At 39.5% G+C, this 19,637-nt stretch overlaps 2 protein-coding genes across 7 annotated transcripts in view; both read left to right on the top strand.

Annotated features, from left to right (window-relative positions):
- Positions 1-9,071, top strand: part of mep1a.1 (meprin A, alpha (PABA peptide hydrolase), tandem duplicate 1) — a 10,973-nt gene extending 1,902 nt beyond the window's left edge. The window contains exons 2-16 of one of the 6 annotated variants that reach the window (XM_046060465.1): positions 2,668-2,856; positions 3,119-3,200; positions 3,291-3,315; positions 3,406-3,450; positions 3,599-3,639; positions 3,860-3,935; positions 4,185-4,302; positions 5,233-5,408; positions 5,598-5,819; positions 5,959-6,105; positions 6,227-6,442; positions 6,883-7,347; positions 8,428-8,601; positions 8,684-8,768; positions 8,882-9,071. In XM_046060465.1, the coding sequence (XP_045916421.1) occupies positions 3,147-3,200; positions 3,291-3,315; positions 3,406-3,450; positions 3,599-3,639; positions 3,860-3,935; positions 4,185-4,302; positions 5,233-5,408; positions 5,598-5,819; positions 5,959-6,105; positions 6,227-6,442; positions 6,883-7,347; positions 8,428-8,601; positions 8,684-8,733 (1,809 nt within the window). In that variant the 5' untranslated portion in view covers positions 2,668-2,856; positions 3,119-3,146 and the 3' untranslated portion in view covers positions 8,734-8,768; positions 8,882-9,071. Of the gene's footprint in view, positions 1-2,650; positions 2,857-3,118; positions 3,201-3,290; positions 3,316-3,405; positions 3,451-3,598; positions 3,640-3,859; positions 3,936-4,184; positions 4,303-5,005; positions 5,134-5,232; positions 5,409-5,597; positions 5,820-5,958; positions 6,106-6,226; positions 6,443-6,882; positions 7,348-8,427; positions 8,602-8,683; positions 8,769-8,881 lie in introns of those variants that run through there. The other 5 variants (XM_046060466.1, XM_046060468.1, XM_046060467.1 and 2 more) reach the window with 5 other exon arrangements.
- A 1,471-nt stretch (positions 9,072-10,542) lies between these two features.
- On the top strand, positions 10,543-19,501 carry mep1a.2 (meprin A, alpha (PABA peptide hydrolase), tandem duplicate 2). The gene is made up of 13 exons (XM_046061365.1): positions 10,543-10,605; positions 10,697-10,721; positions 10,813-10,866; positions 10,987-11,019; positions 11,280-11,397; positions 11,591-11,766; positions 12,126-12,347; positions 12,778-12,924; positions 14,415-14,618; positions 14,836-15,282; positions 17,538-17,711; positions 17,891-18,095; positions 19,215-19,501. Exons 1-13 carry the CDS (start codon positions 10,543-10,545, stop codon positions 19,363-19,365), a joined length of 2,019 nt encoding a protein of 672 aa, XP_045917321.1. The 3' UTR covers positions 19,366-19,501.
- Positions 19,502-19,637: the final 136 nt, after the last annotated feature.

Genomic DNA, 19,637 nt, shown 5'->3' with positions numbered 1-19,637 from the left:
TCACGTGACAAATGAATGACTCAAACAGACCCACAGTTGAGAGTCGTGAACTAATCAGTTCTGTTTCCTGTGCTTCCTGCTTACCACAGCCCTGTAGCCAAGCTGTCACGTGACAAATAAACGACTCAAATAGACCCACAGTTCAGAGTCGTGAACTAATCAATTCTGTTTCCTGTGCTGACGGAGCCCATGCAGCTGACATGTGACGAGTGAACATAAGAGTCCAAGATCCTTCACGCATGCGTGAAAATGAACGAATCACTCACTCAGACAACCCGTTCCTCTCGAGTCATATACACGATTAGGTCTTATGAACAAAACGTTCTTTGAACGACACAACACTAATGTTTCTCCTGTAGATCAACTTTTCTCATTTAATTTAATCCCAGCTGAGCTACATACATGCAGGCATGCCTGAATTAGCCTAAAGTTTTTTTAAATGTGCATATGGCACCTTATCACCACAATGATAATTTAGCTTATTTAATCTGAATTCAGTTAAGAATTATTTATTGATTGATTGGTGTGGGAGTCCAACCCCAGAAGATTGTGAGCATTAAACGCTTCATTTCCTGAATTCAGGAGACATTTTCTGCACCAATTTATGGTGGAAATGTCTTTATTTTTATAAAGGGAAGGACAAAATTTAGGTGGCAGGTGACAATTCAAAATGTAAAAATGTAATAGAATGTAATGCAGTAATCAGTAGCTTATTATTTTTTTTTAGCTCATATCTGTATATCAGTTATTTTTGCGCATTTGACGAATTATTTTATTTTTTGGCCCACAACACAAGAAACAGCTTGAGCAGAGGGGGAGGGAGTGGGTGCTGTAAGAGATGTGATTGGGCCAGCCCAATGTCAGTATAGGCCTATGCTTTAAGGGCCGATTGTTTGCTAAAGCCCTGGAAAAATGACCTGGCGATGCCGATGCTGTTAAGTGAAGTGTAACTGTCTCCAAAATCACCTCACACATCAAGCTCTGCTGCTGGTTAAAATAAATGCCAGTATGTTGTAATTTTCAGGACACTAAACTGTATAACAGCAAAGTTTTTGAAAGTTAAAATTCCCAGAAATTATACAGTAACCCATTTTCTTTCTAACTAAGTGTTGTAAAATAACCAGCCGGATGGTCACTGATGTGGGAGGTGATTCTGGAGACACTAGGCCTACTTCTCTGTAACAATGAAGTCTTTGAATATTTCTGTAGCAGGCATGTCTTTTCGGCCTTGCACTTTGTAGACGGTCCTTGCGCACTCATCTCACAGTAGTGATGTGCGATACTACTTAATTCCTAGACAATCCAATACCAAGTAATACCCAGGCTGGTATTGCAGATACCAATACCTATACTTTTTTAATTTTACTTTTAATTTTATTTCTAGTTTAATGTGACCTCCCCCCTCCCGTTTCTGTATTTAGAGAAATAAGGAGTAGGCTGTAGCCTTACCAATTCAAAATAATAGCTGCATAATGACAAGACATCAAACTACTGCCATATTCTTTAGTTATAATCAAAATATCCTGCTCAGAACTGCCGCTTCATAACATCACCCTATTATTGTGACAGACTTAATCTCAGATGTTTAGCCGTCACAGAGCCGTAGCGCAAGCATGACTTTGACAAGCGGAAGGAAAAGTAGTTCCTATCAACCGAGTATAATTACCATCCTGGTGATAGTAAAATACTTCTGATAAAACACACACTCACTCCAAATGACTGATTTTAGATTTCGATCCTTTTATATGAGTATCAATCCTAGAGCAGGAATCGTTGGTATAAATATAGATAGCCTACTTTAGGATCGATCTGCACATCACTATCTCACAGTCTACGCTACTTTGCATTTGTTTTAGGTGCAGTAGGGTAGATGCCATCAATTTGCATTAAGGTAGCATTTTTCTACATCATCAGAACCGGCTGCATATAGAATCCAATTATATTTTTGGTGAAAATTAGCTTGTAAGTTAGTTTGTTGTCTACTTTACTACAGTAGCACAGATGAGTCGTTTTTGTTTCAAACATATTCGCTTATGAGTTATTGATCCAGGAAGTTCAAATCTGTGAATAGCTATATTTCCAACTTTACTGGACTTAAGAAGTCATGAAAAAATACTTAAACTTAGCAACAAACCGCTGGAACTGGAAAGTGTAAAATATTCCTTTACTTTGAAAATATTAATCCAAAACCATATAACTAACTACTGGTCTACACTTGGGGTCTATGTTGTCTTTGCATGTTTGTGAATCTGTGCGCCATGGGTGTGTGCTTCCATGCTGTGCACAGTCACTGTAGGCTACCTGTACATCTAATCCAGCCTCAAGCGGGCTTGAGAAACCATGTGAATTGAAGTGGTCTGGGTACTTAGCGCCATCTAGTGGTTGAATATGATCATTGAAGTGGGAAGTATCACCTTTGCCTACAAAATCAGATCAGCTCTATTACCAAGTAGCCTAGTTTTTGCACAAGAAATTTGCTTTACTGAAACCATAACAAAACCAGTAGTTTTATTGATGTCCAGCCATAACTTTCAAAGTTATGAGATTCTCCAATATCTGTATACCTTACATATATTGGGGAAAAATAAACAACTAGTATGCCCTGGTTTTAAGACCTATATGACCTAATGGTGATATATGGGTGAAGCAGGTTGGAAATGTACCCAGGTGCCAGACTGTGCAGGGCTCTAAATGTGAAAACAAGCACTTTAAACTGAACCTGATGGGGAGCCAATGTAACGATGACGGGATGGATGCGGTCTGACTTGTCTTGCTAGACCTGGTCAACAGCCTTGCTGCACTTGAGATGTTAACACAAACATGGTTACACAAACATCTCAAGTCAACCTTTTGCAGGTATAACGTCACACAAACTCAATGAGGGTTTATGAATTCATGGGTGCTATGTGATGTTATCACAATATCGGATAATAAGCCAGATAACAGGTACACGTGTAGTGTTAAAAAAAGTGCATGCCACTTGCAACATTTCATAAATCGGCTCACAAATCAGTAACACTGTTGAGTCAAAGTCCTTCAGTTACTCTTTATAGCCTACATATACTTCACCAAGAGGACTGAAGGTCATATCTTGTTAATGTGCAAATTTAAATCAAAGCAGCAACATTTACTAGGTGAAACTCAGCATGATGGAGAGAGTGCTCTTATTTGGACTCCTGGCTATAGCTGCTTCATACACTGTAAGTAATTATTAATGAATTATTTACCACACATGATGTGATATGGCCGTTAACTGAGTGATGACTTTAAACCGGTATTGTTTTATTCAGATACCAGTTTCCCCCAAGGTACATGGTATGTCAAAAACTTACCTTTCTTGAAATGAATAATATTTGTTGAAAGGCCGTGAAAAGACTCTGAGCCATGTCTGTGTTTGTGTTACAGAAGTGTATAACAATGGTGAGGATGAGAACCCCATCCTGAACGCAGGTGAGCTACAACATTTCAGGTGTTCATTACCCCTTAACATCAACACTGCGTTCCTGTATTTACTAGACTAATATGTAAAATGTTGAGTACAACTGCTTGTTTATTGCTGATTGAAATATCATGTGTTGTTTTTGTGCCTGTGCTGCAGGATCAGATGCCAACCTGATTGAAGGGGACATTTTAATTCCTGTAAGTTGCATTTTGTTGGGGATCTTTTCCTACTTTTAAAAGAAAAGATTGTTATCAGCTTTGATCTGTTGCCATATGCAATCACATGTCTGACTGTCGGGACTGTGGGTCCTCTTGCTCTCAAGTAAATGCAGAGCTTGCGTTTTTATTGTGTGTTTTTAATAGTCTTTAATGTCAGAGTTTGTTCAAGTACTTTTTCAACTCCCCTATTATGCTACAGAAAGGAAGGAATGCCCTGATTGACAAAAGATACAGATGGAAATTTCCAATCCCTTACATTCTGGGTGATGATTTGGGTGAGTTTCTTTTCAATCTTCAGTACACTCTGAACATCGTATAGACTGCAAACACAGACTGTCGTATGTATGGGCAACAGTTAGCCCCATGTATTATGGTTCCATTTGCGTCACACAAGCAAGCACCGCATTTTTGAAAAAATAAAAACCTTGCAGTGTTCTTGGGTTATTTACAGATTCCTCAGAGTCTTCTTACCATCTGGATGAAAAATTCTGTCCTCTTTTGTGACTGCTTCCTTCACTCCTCAGATCTGAATGCCAAGGGTTGCGTCCACCAGGCTTTTGAAATGTACCGGCTGAAGTCTTGTATTGACTTCAAGCCTTATGAGGGAGAGAAGACATTCATCAAGTTCGAGAAGAGAGGAGGGTATGGCTCTAGTGTTATTACTTGTGTTTACTGTGTTTGCAAAAATCTTCTGTTGACAGCTGCTGCAGAATACATACCAGTCTCTTTCCAGTGAAATCAGCTTAAATCATGAATTCAAGATTCTGGTGTGCATTATTTTGTCAAAGCCAGAACTGAAGGTGGCTACAGCGGACAGTTAAAGGATAATATTCCATTTAGCTAAAATGCTAATCTATTGTAACAGTATTACATTGGAGGTGAGTTATAAAGTCAGAAAACTGACTCAGTAATGTCTTTAAGACAGCAATATTTACCTAAAGTTTGCGAACATTGGCTAGCTGCTGATCATAGCAGACCAACTAAAACTGTAACAGCCCAAGAGTACTGAACTAAGCAGTGTGTTTCATGTCTTATTAATTCAACTTAATTCAACTTATGACGAAGAATCTAATATTTGTTCTCTCAAACGTTACTTAGTCTCATTTACTGTAAACGGTTTCAATATAATAAACAACACAACATTAAAATATATCTTTAGTTGGGATTAACACTTTATATCTACTCAAACTCTCAGTTTGTTTGTATCTACAGTGTAGCAAGAGTTTCACACATTAAGGTCAGTTTACTCCTTAAGAGAAGTACTACTCAGTACTACTTGAAAACAGCTGTGTAACATCCTCTGTGGCTCTGGAGGAGCTTTGACAAGTCTGACAAAATAATCCCTGGTTATGTCATCAGGGTTATCTTTGAAGAAGAAGACATGATGTTTACCAGGGTGTATCGAACGAAAAGATGCAATTGGTTGAATTATGGGAAATATAGGGTCCAGGCCTTTTTGGAGCTTGACCAAAAGTCAGAATAACTCGGGCCTCCTCTGCTTTGATTCTGAACATTCTCTTTGAAATTCTTTTGCATTTTTAACCACAACTAGAATCACTTCTACTGTCATAGGTGTTTCTCCAGCGTCGGTGACCAGCAGACTGGTCAGATTCTATCTTTGGGGCCGGGTTGTGACCACAAGGCGGTGATTGAACATGAACTACTCCACGCACTGGGATTTTACCACGAACAGTCCCGAACAGACAGAGATGATTATGTTGATATCTGGCTGGATCAGGTCACACCTGGTACGTTGAGGTCCAAAGATTCTTTTATCATTCATAATCTGTAAAAACTATATTTTACTACTGGGAGTAATGCTATGAAATGTATTGTTCTGTAGTTAGACATTTTAAACCCAGAAATGCATGTAGTTAACTCTTATTTTGGCAATTTGTGTGGTAAGAGTGACTAAACGAGCATGGGATTTCCTGCAGGTCTTGAACACAACTTCAACAAATACAACGATGACTACATCACCGATCAAAACACGGCGTATGACTACGAGTCCATCATGCATTACAGGCCCTTCTCCTTCAATAAGAATGAATCCATCCCCACTGTCACCACCAAAATCCCAGAGTTCTACAACATCATTGGCCAGTACCTCGACTTCAGCAAGATGGACACCCTCAGGCTCAACCGGATGTACAACTGCTGTGCGTATAGGTTACAAGAGACAATTTCCTATGTTGACATGCAGAATTATTATTATTTGAGTCTTTAGGAAGTCTGCTAAGCACAAAATGTATCAAAGCTTTGAAATGACCTTGCAAATCGTCACCCCCTTTTCCGCAGCTGGTCCTCTCACCCTGCTGGATCAGTGCTCTTTTGAGTATGCCAGCATCTGTGGGATGATCCAGTCCTCCTCTGATGATGCTGACTGGGTCCATACCAAAAGCAGTGAGGGTGCAGAGGATCACACACTCCTTGGAAAATGCAGAGGTTAGAATTGAATAATGCCTCTTTTAAAAGTCTAACTAATGATTATTCTCAGTTCAGAGAGCATGAGCAGAAAATAAGCAGTATGCGGTCAAAGCTTGACTTATTTTTTGTGACTTGCTAGATGCTGGGTATTTCATGCAGCTCAGTACCATGACTGGGAAGCCTCAGGAGTCTGCTCTGCTGGAATCCCGAACCCTCTACCCCAAGAGGGCGCTTCAGTGTCTGCAGTTCTTCTACAAGATGACTGGAAGCTCCAAGGACAGGCTGGTGATCTGGGTCAAAGTGGATGATGGCACAGGCACCGTTCGTAGAATGAAGAAAATACACACCTTTTATGGTATTTAATAAGTGGGCATGTTTACGCCGGTAACAAGTTTCACCGCAGCTACCTGGAACTTTGCATCGAGGCAAATATTCATTTGAATATTTGTTTAGCTGCTCGGTAGTAAAATTATATTCAATTTCAAAAGTTATTTTTAGATATGAAACATACAAGACAGTGACTGTCAATATTTGGAAGAGTGAAGTGAAGTTTGATACTGTGCCATTATTTTAAAGCTAAGATAGTCACCTGCTGGCTCTTGATTAATACTTAATGGCCAGATATGAGAGTGGTTCATCATTTCATCTAACCCTTTCCCAAAACTATTCCTGTACAGTAAATACTTTAACTAATGTTAAGCAAAACCTCACTACTTCACTATCCCAATGGTTAACGTACAAATATTTTTGCCATACACAGTAGCATCTCCTCTTTTCCCTGTTCCCTGTACACAGCGGATTCTGACCACACATGGAAGATCGCCCATGTCGCAATGGAGGTAGGCGTGAAATTCCGCTATGCTTTCCAAGCTGTGCGTGGTGATCCCTCTGCATCCACCGGTGGCATCTACATCGACGACATAAGCCTGACTGAGACACGCTGCCCGAACGGCGTGTGGAGGATCCAGAACTTCTCCAAGATCATGGAAACGGCTGACATCAACACAGTTATTGACAGCCCTCGTTTCTACAGCCCCGAAGGCTATGGTTACGGCGTCCGCGTCGTGCCGTTGTCGAGTTACACTGATTACACGGGGAACTATACTGGGCTGTACTTCCACCTGGCCAGCGGTGACAATGATGTGGTGATGCAGTGGCCAGCGGTGAACAGACAGGCCACCTTGGTGGTGATGGACCAAGACCCAGACATTAAGCTGAGGATGTCCACCGCGCGCAGCCTCACAACTGATACGATGAAGAGTAAGTGCTCCTTATCTATTTATCCCCAGAGCGATCAAGAGTAGGGCACAACGAGGACATCATCCATACAGATTCAACAGGCATACAACATAATAATAAGTATGCTTGGGGGGTGGGGGGTCGTGTAGGTCAGATCTTTCATAGACTAAAACCATATTCAACTGGACACTGAAACTTTATTTATTCATCCCTTTAAACAAGTAAATGCTCTATGCTTTTACTTGCATAGCAACAAATATTACTTTAAAAGGTCAATTTTGAGCTTACGTCTTAACCACTGAAGACAAGATCTCCAAATGTTTTAGTTTAGTTCTTATAAACAGCACAGATGTTGCACGGCGGCCGGGGGGCGTGCTGGGCATGGGGGATCTCGGCTGGCGCCGGCGGCCTTAGTTTTTTCCGGCGGTTGGGGGGACGGTGACCTGCGTGGCGTGTTTGCTGCCGGGCTGGGACTTGCTGCTGGTTGGGGCACTGGTCTATGTTGTGTGCGTGCCGCGGTCGGTCCGGCCGCTGCTCTTCCGTGGGTTACGCTTTCTTGCGTTCCGTCGGCATTGCGTTGTCAACTATAACTATAACTAATATGGTATCCAGGTCATCATACTCTATACCAGGCTGCTGGGCAGGACAGGTTTAAAAAAAACAACAAAATAAAAACAGCACAGGGCTTTGACTGAATGCTAAGGTCAGCATGCTAACATGCTCACAATTACAATGGTTACACTCTGACATTTACCAGGTACAGCTGAGGCTGATGGGTAAATAATGTTTCAGGACGCGTGACCTAATTCTGGTGCTCCATGAAATGGGATCACCAGAGTTATTGCAATTTATCCTGAAGGGGTGGCATGAATGTTTCATGTCAACCACATGATGATGCAAGTGGAAAAGTCAGGGGATCGCCAAAGTCATTAGGATTCATCCTCTGTCCAACATGAATGTCCCTACAAAATGTTTTGACAGTCCATCTGATAGTTATTGTTCAACAATATGAAGTCACATGTTGTTCTTCGATGACTACAGTATCATTCAAATAGAGGCATCGCTCCTCACATGGCTCCTCTGTCTTTTTGTGTTCTCTAGATTCAGATGGAGAGTTGTTTTGGGACAATCCTTCTAAGGTGGGGACGTTTGACCCTTCCTGTAAATGCTACAGAGGTGAATCGTGGGGCTGGAGTAACTTTGTCAAGCACTTCGACCTCAGGCGGCGTAATTACCTCAAGAACGATGACCTCATCATCTTCATCGACTTTGACGGTTAGTGGTCTGTGCTCAGTATTATAGTATGTGTTTCATGGCAGGAGGCAGTCATGACAAGGAATAATGTCTCCGTTCACAGATATAACATCGCTGATTAAAACAGAAGTTCCCATTGAGCCAAAGGAGTGATGTCACACATGATTTTATATCATGAGTAACTGGAGGTAAGATCCATTTTAAGGATTATATCACACTTGTAAGTGCACATGACCATGTGAAATGACTCTGTTGTGTTTGTGTTTACTGTTTGTTTTTTTTTTTCATTTGAAATAATCAGATGCAAAATATGCAGCTGGGATGAGAACAACCTTTGAAGATGAAGAAAGGATGGATAATTACTGCTGTGACATCAGAATACTACACATAATTTACAAAATATTGACTGTGAAGTTATATTTGTTTTATAATCTATATATATAAGTAGAAATATATATCAAGCTTTGGAAAAAGGTCATCATTTTGAACAACAAAGTTCCTTCTCACTGAACTATTGTCTTAATAAAAGCTATTAAATTAGCCTATTAAAGAACACGCCTGTGGTATATTTCTTTTGTTTTGTGATGCCAAAATGGCTGCCATGTGAGTGACCATTAGAGCCCATGAAATGAGAAGAATGCATATTTAAGTTGTAAATCAATAATCCAGTATTTATATTTGGATTTGTTATAAAAGGATGCAAAAAGTGAATATAACACAACAATAACCAACATGATTTAGACTGACTGCTACTCTTAAAAGAGGAACACCATAAAACACAATTAGATCAGTTTAGTCGTCAGTCAGCCTGTGAAAACAGTAGTCTTCTGTGGCTCTGGAGCAGCTCTGTCAGCTTGAAGGAAAAAACCCTGATGATGTCTTTGGGTCTTTGATGTCAAAAAGAGGCTATTGGTTGTATAATGGGAAATGTGGGATCAGGCAGTTTTGGAGCTTGACTTTCTAGCCTGTTTCCAAACCTCTAAATCACAGCCCGCATCTTTGTCTCGTACTGCAAATCAAATAGGTCTGGTGTAGTGACCGTGGATGACAGTTTCCCCCTCGTAGAAGCCAATTGATCATTCAGGGCAAAAAAAATAAATAAATACCACCCCCTCCCCTCGCCACAAGAAAATGGCTAACAGGAACCTAATGTCAGGCTGAATGACTGAAGCATAATAAAATAGAAAAAAAAAAAAGGCTAGCTTGACCTTTGCTACTTTGTTTTGTCCATTGTTTTTTTACACCTGTGTCTGAGTCCCTGAACTTTATGGAAGTGCAATTAGAAATCACTCAAGTACCCCTTTGATATGAACTAAATCAGCTGCGTTGACATTTAACTAGCTAGCAGTAATAAAAAAATAAGAACAATGTAATATATCACCTTATCAGGTATTAGAGGTGTTACGGCACCACAGATTTAAGTGTCAGCACTTTATTTACTGTCCTATCCTGAGTTCTGCTCTTCATGTACATCTTTGCTCTCTACCCAAGAACTTTGAAGGCGTCATCAATCTAATAAATCACTACAGGAGAATTGAATGAACTGCATGAGAAGTTTCTTTACGTAACACAAAGAGAATAATGTTTTGCCACAAGTAGGCAGATCTTCCCGTCATCCTGTACTGCAAGATTGCTTTCTGAACTACTTCCCTACATGATGTGGTAAAAGATCAAACCCATAAATAATATAATTGCCTGTTTTATTGGACTTAATATCAGTCCATATTAATCTGTTGGTGATCCCATTGTGTCTGTACAAGGCCAACCGTTTAATGGTGTCATCACTTGTAAATGCCAGAACACCTGATAACTAGTCAGTTGTGAAGAAGCAGCAAGGACATGTGTGAATTGCCTGTTATTCATTTAACACTATAATCCTGATCAAAGTTCCTCTCCTGCTGCTGTCTTTATGGGCATGTTTATACTGGCATCAGAGAAACACATATCTGTCCGGATAAGAACATGGGCTCTGGAAACGGTTTGAGGAAGATTGCTGCACTGATTGGAGTCTTTGTGGTTTTGAAGGTAGGGAATTTTTGAAGTAGTTGAAACTGAGTCAAACTTAAATCTTTCTGTAGAAGGTTTAAATTGAGACATATCTCTTTTTATGTGCTAGGTGCAAGCTGCTCCGACACGTACCGGTTTGTTCCTAGTAACTTCTCTGATCATATGCACATAAAACAAGCTTGTTTTTTTTTTTTTTTTTGCTTTAACAAGAGATTTTTCTTCCAGGTGATAATGCAGATGCTGGTGAACTAAGGGACGACATACTTGAGATCAATAAGGGTAAACTTTTTAAGCTCTCTCCTGTTGATACATGCACTCTGATCATTTGCTTTGTTGACTGATAATTCATATGTACATATATGCATATACATATAAATATGTATTTTTCTGCATCTTTAGGGTTAGAACACCTGTTTGAGGGAGACATTGCTGGTAGTGTAAGTATACAGAGAGTCTGTGTAGAGATTCTGTTTGTCAAGACCCTAAAACACTCCTCAACACTTTCAATGTGTCTTGCAGCCCAGCAGAAATGCAATCCTTGATCAAACAAGACGATGGAAGTTTCCCATCCCCTATATCTTAACTGATTCTTTAGGTACACTGCGCACAAATACAATAGTAATACATTTCTACCAGCAAAAAACATTGTTGAAAATGTTAAACAATTCATTCATTCTTTTCCATTATTCTAGAACTGAATGCAAAAGGTGTGATCCTCCAGGCGTTTGAGGAATACCGTTTGAGATCCTGTGTGGACTTCAAGCCCTATGAGGGAGAGACCAGTTATATCTCCTTCACCAAGCTTTCTGGGTAAGCTGCAGCCACGCTGACTCAGGAATAATCTCGCCGGTTTCACAACTTTATGGGCCATGCTATCAAGTCATCAAATCCAAGGCTTTTAAGAACAAAATATTAGGAAATGCAGAGGGGATGAAATGCTATGTAAAGCTCATTAACAGCACCAGATTGAATGTATTGTCATTAGAATTTTCTATCAATTCAGATGCTGGTCATATGTTGGAGACGATGGAATAGGCCAGAATGTGTCCATTGGGGCCAGGTGTGACACTAAAGCCATTGTGCAGCATGAGCTCCTCCATGCTCTGGGCTTTTACCACGAACAGTCTCGCTCAGACAGAGACAACTATGTCAAAATCTGGTGGGACCAGATTGAAGAAGGTGGGTCACAATTATTTCGTTTTTTAAAAAATATTATTTTTCAGGACCATTGACTTGATTTTTAACTTCCCAAATTCACAGATATACCTCTATGTCCTCAATGCTAGCTGCAGCCCTGGTTTTATTTGCAATGTGATAAAAGGCTGTATCTGTTTTGGCGTTTAGATTGTGTCTTTTAATCTGTCATGCAATGCATAGATAGTTTCCAAAAACTACTATATTGTAGTTTTTGGAAACTATCTATGCATATACTTTTATAGCTGTGTATGTAGCTTCTACATATGTTGTGTGGTAAAACTGAAGGAGTTAATATACTGTCACTTGACTATCTACATGGCAGTGTTACTCTCTCCGCACAGGGAAGGAGCACAACTTCAATAAGTATGAGGATGACTTCATCACCGATCTGAACACGCCGTATGATTATGAGTCCATCATGCACTACCGACCTCTGTCCTTCAACAAGAATGAAAGCATCCCCACGATCACCACCACCATACCGTTTTTTAACCAGGTCATTGGCCAGCGGCTGGACTTCAGTGCAGTAGATATTACCAGGCTCAACCGCATGTATGACTGTGGTGAGTGTCTCCTTTCACATCTGCCTAAAGGTTAGAGAAAGGCAACTGGTTGACATCGTACTGTATATCCTGACAGGGAAAGTGGTTAAGAGTCTCTACCACTTTGCTCAACATGGACAGTCCAGGTGTGTAAACTGCTGTGAGAGCAGTCACATTAGACCTGACATACATTTGTTTTCTCATCTTTAAACTGCACTAATCTGAACCTTCAGAGCAATGATGGATCAAAACTTTAATGTGAATATGACCTTTATAAGACAAAACTCTAGGCTGCATCTTTAGAGTCACACTAGAGAGATTTATACTAAAAACCTACTAATTTATTGCTCCTTTATATTTTCTTGATCATCTTCAAGCATGTGCTCTTCTCTGCCCTCTCTGTAGTGCTTTAAGCTTTGTAGGTTGACTGTTGATAACTGTCCTGTTCCAGCCAACACACACACTCTCCTGGACCAGTGCTCCTTTGAGCTGATCAACATCTGTGGAATGATCCAGAATGAGGAGGACAGCGGAGAATGGATCCAGACAAGGAGCACTCCAGCTGCTACAGACCACACCTTGGCAGGACGCTGCAGAGGTACTAAGCACATTTCAGACATCATACACAAAGGTATACCAAATATAAATCTCAACCAAATCTTAAAACCAACCTCTTGTAATCAAATAAACTGTGACAAAAAAAACTATCACACACTCCAGCTCCACACAAAGGCTGTCTTGTATTTATTTTATTTCATGATAAAAAAGGGGAGGGTTATGTTTTTTTCTGTGTGCTGAAGGAAGGGCAATCAATTTTTTTGAAAAAGAAAAAAGATTGAAGATTTACGTATTTACTTCATAACAATTTGCTTACTTACAGTCACCACATTCTGCACGGTAAGGTAAGGTAACTACTGTAAAGTGAAATGTATCACAAGGAGTCAACAATCTAGTCTAATATAATGCATATTCAGCACAATTTGTAATGTTTACCATTGCCAATTTGGCGATTGTTAACTCCAGACCTTATGTACAATTGGGGGCAAATTAAAAATTATTATGTTTCATTTACATTTTAAGCTTGAAGTATGGTTGAGTTTAGAAATTAGGGAGGAGGTTGCTGCAAGTTTTTGTCAAAACAAATATCCCTGGGGAGGGTCTTGCTATTGAAAAAAATCTACCATAGGGTTCTCTATCCCACTAATTTTTAAACATTTCCCAAAAACTTAATACATGTCAGTACACAAAATACCATGGTAAGTCAATTGTAGAAGAAGATTGTCTTCTTAAATTGTCAAAATAATCTGTCTCATGAATAGGTTAATAATAGACAAATAACAAAAAGATGATCATTTTAAAATAAAACACCTCTAACAACTTAATCTAAATACAGAAAATGTTTTAAAGTATATATTTAAATATGTATGTTTTATTCATGACGTGACCAAGTGTCCCCTCTAAAATGCAACACATTCTTAAAGAAAATGCATACTAAATTATTCATTTTTACTTATTATATCATAAAGCCTATATACAAGTGATGTTTACCTTATCTTATCAATTCCCAGAGTGTCTTTCAGAGTCTGGTACGCACAAACCATGATCTTATTCTAAACCTAACCAAGTAGTTTTAGTATCTAAACCTGACCAAACTGTGAAGTTTCAGCAGCAAAAGTCCACAGGCTGGATTCAAACCCGGGCCAGTGCAGTAAGGACTCCGCCCTTTATATGGGGCGCACACTCTACTAATTGAGATAACTGCACCCCCACTAGTTTATTTTTGAAAGTCTAACGTGATGAAGCATATTTATTCTTGCTAAGTTGACTGTGGAGCCCCACACAAAAACATTAAATGCCATCAGTGTGGATGAGAAAGGGTATTCACATATAATGTAACGTGTAATTAGATACAATTTGACTGACTTCCATAGATGAATATCTTGTTCAGTCTTGGATAAAATTTCATTCATTTCCTTACCACACTATTAAAATGCTTCTATTTGGGTAAATGCTGAATAATGTTATGTTCTAATCCCCATCATCATTTGAACTCAGTTAACAAAATATAATGGCCGCATCTCTTTTCAGATTCTGGCTACTTCATGATGTTTGACAAAGCCGGAAGCAGTGCCTTGCTGGAGTCACGTATCCTCTACCCCAAGAGAGACGAGCAGTGCCTGCAGTTCTTCTACAAGATCACTGGAGCAGCTGGGGACAAACTGGTGATATGGATCAGGACCGATGATGGGACAGGGACTGTGCGCAGAGTCAGGAAGATACACACCATTACAGGTATTTTATCATTCATATGTCAGTATAGAATGCATTACACTATTGCACAGTGCATATTAAATATTGTCAATGCAAAAATTTTAATGAGACATGTCCATGTGGTGGTTAAGTTTATTGCATGAGTATCAGACTTATTTGAAACATCATGTAGTATTGAGTAGGCTATAATGAATGAGTAAATTATTCACAATAAATAACCAGCCTTTTTGTCTTTCAGGTGATGGAGATGATGCTTGGAAAATAGCCCATGTGACTCTCAAAGTGAGAGAGAAGTTCCGCTATTTCTTTCAAGGCATCAGAGAATCATCCAACTCCTCGGGCGCCATCCTAATCGATGACATCACTCTCACTGAGACCGTTTGCCCCAGTGCTGTCTGGCAAATCCACAACTTTACTGGCGTTCTTGCCACCATTCCTCTTGGCAGTCCAGTTAAAAGCAAGTGCTTCTACAACTCGGAGGGCTACTCATTCGGTATCAGTGTTTACCCAAATGGAAAAGAGAGTGCCTACCCAGACTATGTTGGCATAAGCCTCCATCTCTGCAGTGGGGAAAATGATGTAGTGATGCAGTGGCCAGCCCAAAACAGGCAGGCAACCATCGTTGCTGTGGACCAGGACCCCGATGTAAAACTGAGGATGTCTTCTACAAGAAGCTTCACCACAGGTAGGCCCATGTTACTGGCATCTAGGTAACTTGCCCGATTGGTTTAGCTAAATTACAGATAGTAGTATAGCCATGATATCAGTGGAGCATTTAGCAAGCTAAATAGCCAGATATTTTCCTCAGTGGTTGGTGTAGACCAAAACAAAACAAATAAAGAGTGAATATTGGACTGTAGTCATCAGGCCAGCTGAAACATGACTCCAAATGAATGCTGATGTTGCTTTCAAAAGAATAGAGATTGGAGCACACTAATTCATTTGGTGCCTGTAAAAGGTGTGGTAAGAAATTCTGGATAAATCCAATACCATGACAAATTGCACAGACAATTCACAAAAAGGAAAAAAAAGCAAAAACAAAAGAAACAATCAACAATAACTAAAGCAACAACATAAATAATAAATAATAAGTTCACAACAAAAAAAATGGAAGAAAACCACACCCGCACAGACTCCCCACAGCACAGCATTTGTCAGGCCAGGCTCCAGGGACTTAAGGTAGGGCCCCCAAACCCCTGGTTAAAATATAACTCTCAACAGAGGGGCTGGAATCAGAGATCCACTGCACTAATATGTTTTTTCAGGCAGCGAATGTCAACAATGTCAGTTGCCGTAGTTATACCTATTTGGAAGACCCAATACCTTTGAGACACATCGGTGAAAGGGAAGGATTAAAGAAGTGTCTGCGATTATGGGGATATATGTATTCTATGAATAATTTTAAACTGTATTGCCTTCATGTGGGTACAAATTGATATTTCCCATCATCAATAGTAGTTGACAGTTTGTTTCCCCATACCCCTTTAAGCCTCTGTCTGTTAGCAGGCAATAACCTCCACATAACATCATATAACAGACTAAGAGACACACTGATGACTGAAACAGCACTTTCTCAATTTTCAAGACTTCAGGGTTCTCAATTAGAGTTGTACTCTTTGCAATAAAATGCCTTATTTGCAGAAAACAAAAAATCTTGTTTAGGTAATTGATATTTCTGAGACAATTCCTCTAATGACATCAAACTATTTTTTGCAAATAAGTTTTTAAGTATTAATAGTTATTAAGTATTGGTGTAAAAGTGGAAGTTAGTTTAGTTCTCACTTCTTAGACTGATCGCCATGCCTTCAAAGTATTAATTGTTCTAGGGTTTGCACAGTTATCTCTTATCACTTAAGACTCTTAAAAAAGTAGATCTCGCAATGGGTAATTTGCTAATGAGGACCCAGTATTGAGCCAGATGGAGGTGATATCATGCTTTATCCAGTCAGATATATACTTCAAATGAGCTCCTAATTGATATATCTTATGTTGGGCAACTCTAACCCTCCCATAGGTCCAGGCAATAGTAATACTGCCATGTTCAGTCTGGGCCTCCGCTTACTCCATATGAAGGAGCTAAGCAAACTGTTCAAATCCTTCAGCAATCTATTTGAAAACAATACTGGTATCATTTGAACAGTATAAATCAGCCTAGCTAGTATGTTCATTTTGATTAAAGCTATTCTCACCATCCAAAAAAAGGAAGTGAGTTCCAGCGCTGTAAATCTTATTTATATCTTATCTTATTTTGTCAAATAATGGAGCATAATTTGCTTTATACATCTGGCTAAATGAGGAAGTAATAAAAACATATAAACCAAAACTGTTGCTGTAAATCCTGATCAAGAGGCCCCGTAATTCTGGTGTTGGTTGAGGCCTTCTTTTATACAGTCTATGGTTGACTTGTTTTTTGCTTTTGTTTTTGGCCTTTCTGCTGTTTTGAGCTTGACGATATAAGTGAACTGTCCTTTTAGCAGTGACTCTGTCGTCATGGCGCGCGTTATTATGTCACCTGGAAGAGAGCTGGTGTTGATGTAACTGTGTAAATGTATGCCTTGGTCTCAGTTTTGGCACAGAACATGAGAGCGAAGAAGAGGAGCTGAGTTAGGGGAGTGTTAATGGAAATGCTGGGAGTGACATGATTGAGGTGAAGTCTGCTCCTGAAACTCTGCTAAATAGCTCCAAATCATGTGCCATGACTATGGAACTACATTTTGTGTGGTTCACCTTTTGTAATCTCTTGACTGTGCCCTGGTCGCTGAAATTTATTCATTTTAAAAGACCATCATTTTCTGTTTGTTCTGACAAGAAATGTTCATTTTGGTTAATCTATCTTTGTATTATCGCTTACCTTGACATAGTGTTTCAACCACAAATATGTGGAATTCAGAGATGCATAATTGTTTTTGTGTTTTTTCCTTTACCATTTTCCCCCCTCAGACACTGATGCCCGCTGGAACAAACCTACAGATACTTCAGGAGCAGTGTGGGATGATAGCTGCCAGTGCTACCGCGGCAAAGACCTTGGCTGGAGTACATTCATTTCTCACAATCATCTGTACAGGAGGAGCTTCCTCAAAAACAATGACTTCATCATTACAGCTGACTTCAATGGTGAGAATCAAAGATATCAGCTCAACCCTCTGGCTATACTATGCTGATACACACAAATGTTTAAAAAAGATTTTCCACAAACTGTCTCACATTTATCTTATACATATTCAGTGAATTCTATATTCAAATCTTGCCATGTTAGCCTTAGTTAACATTTCATCAACCTGTTGTTTCACCAGATTTGACACACCTGATCGAGACTGAGGTGCCTGTCAAACCAGTTGCCCCAAGTGATGACATCACGGATGAGAAGCCAATCAGCGAGGTGGAAATGAGACTAGAGGCTCCAAAACACAGAGAAGCACGTGCTGCCAACCTCTGTCATCCCAACCCTTGTTTTAATGGCGGCTTGTGTGTGGAGAGTGGAGGGACAGCCTCATGCAGGTGTGTGTTTGTGTTTGCGGGGGGGGGGGGGGGGGTATGCACCACTTGTATTTGCAATACCAAATGCAAACTTTTTTCAATTGTAGGAATATTTGAGTATTTTGGGATATTTTGGCCAGTCATCATTACATAAAGATTGGAATTTACATCCAATGTCAATTAGGAACAAGGTAATGCTAGAGTAAGGACTTACATCAGGCTTGTTCCCCTAAGGGTTTAAATATTTAAGTGTGAAAATCAATACCACTCTATGTCAGAATGGAGCTAGACCCAGGAGTCAATTAGCTTTGCTTAGCATAAAGACTGGAAGCAGAGGGAAGCTAGTTTGGTTCTGTCCAAAACTGGCCTGCCTGCAGTCCCGATACTGAAAATGTTTGGCATGTTATGAAACCAAAAATATGACAAAGGAGACCCCGAACTGTTGCTGAAATCCTACATCAAGAATGGAAACACATTCCACTTTCAAGATTACAGCAATTTGTGTCCTCACTTCCCAGACGCTGACAGTGTTGTTAAAAGAAGAGGTGGTGCAACAGAGTAGTAAACATGACCCTTTCCCAACTGTTTTCAAACATGTTGCTGGTGTCAAATTGGAAATGGGCATATCACATTTCTTAGTTTCAACATTACATAATAGATCTTTGTGCTATTTTCAATTAAATATGGGTTTCAGTGTTTTGCATTGCACATTTTGTTTCTATTTACATTGTACATATTTACACAGCCATTTTTTGGAAATGGGGTTGTACAACACGTAATTTAAGAGTTGCAAGATGTTAACCTGTAAGCTTTATAAATGTGGTGGTGGGTGGATTTTAAAATTTGCTGTTTCCCCCTGCTTTACGTCTAAGCTAACCACTTACCAGCTTAGTTTTATACTGAGAGTGAAATCGATCTTCTCATCCAATATTTAGAAAGAAATATCTCAAATGTCTGAAGATATTCAGATCGCTGCCCCCTGCTCAAGTTAGTCCTGCTCTCCAGGTTACACAGGATTCGGCAGATTCAATACATGTGCCCAAAAAGAAGGTTTCAGTTCATACTAATGATTGATGCTTCAGAAATTTTCTTTCAGTATAAAATAAATAAATAACTACAAATTCTGTCTGCTCTTTTAAGGTGTGCATCAAGCCAGACTACCTACTACACTGGTAAGAGATGTGAAGAAATGAACATAGACAGCAGAATTCTGGGAGCTCTGGTTGGCGGCACCGCAGGGACTGTAGTTATGACACTGGCGATCTTCACCATCATCAGGAGAGCTCAGTGAAACACACAGAGGAAGAATTTGTCCTCTGCATTCATTCAGCAGTGAAATCACAGCAAAAAGTGTCTGTAAGCATCAGTTGAGGAGAGCATCCATAGTTTGTGTCCTTAAATATAAAAAAATAAAAAATATATAACATGAGGTCTGCTAAATTAATTCTGTGATGAAAAATGTATAGATTGGATTAAAATTTTCGCAATCATGCACAGTGCAATAAACAATAAAACACTGATATTATATTTCTTGTTTTTATTTCATTACATATTATTTCATAT

This window comes from Micropterus dolomieu, linkage group LG10, assembly GCF_021292245.1.
Source record: "Micropterus dolomieu isolate WLL.071019.BEF.003 ecotype Adirondacks linkage group LG10, ASM2129224v1, whole genome shotgun sequence".
NCBI lineage: Eukaryota > Metazoa > Chordata > Actinopteri > Centrarchiformes > Centrarchidae > Micropterus > Micropterus dolomieu.
Note: the sequence above shows the minus strand (reverse complement) of the source record. Positions and strands in the feature narration are given on the sequence as shown.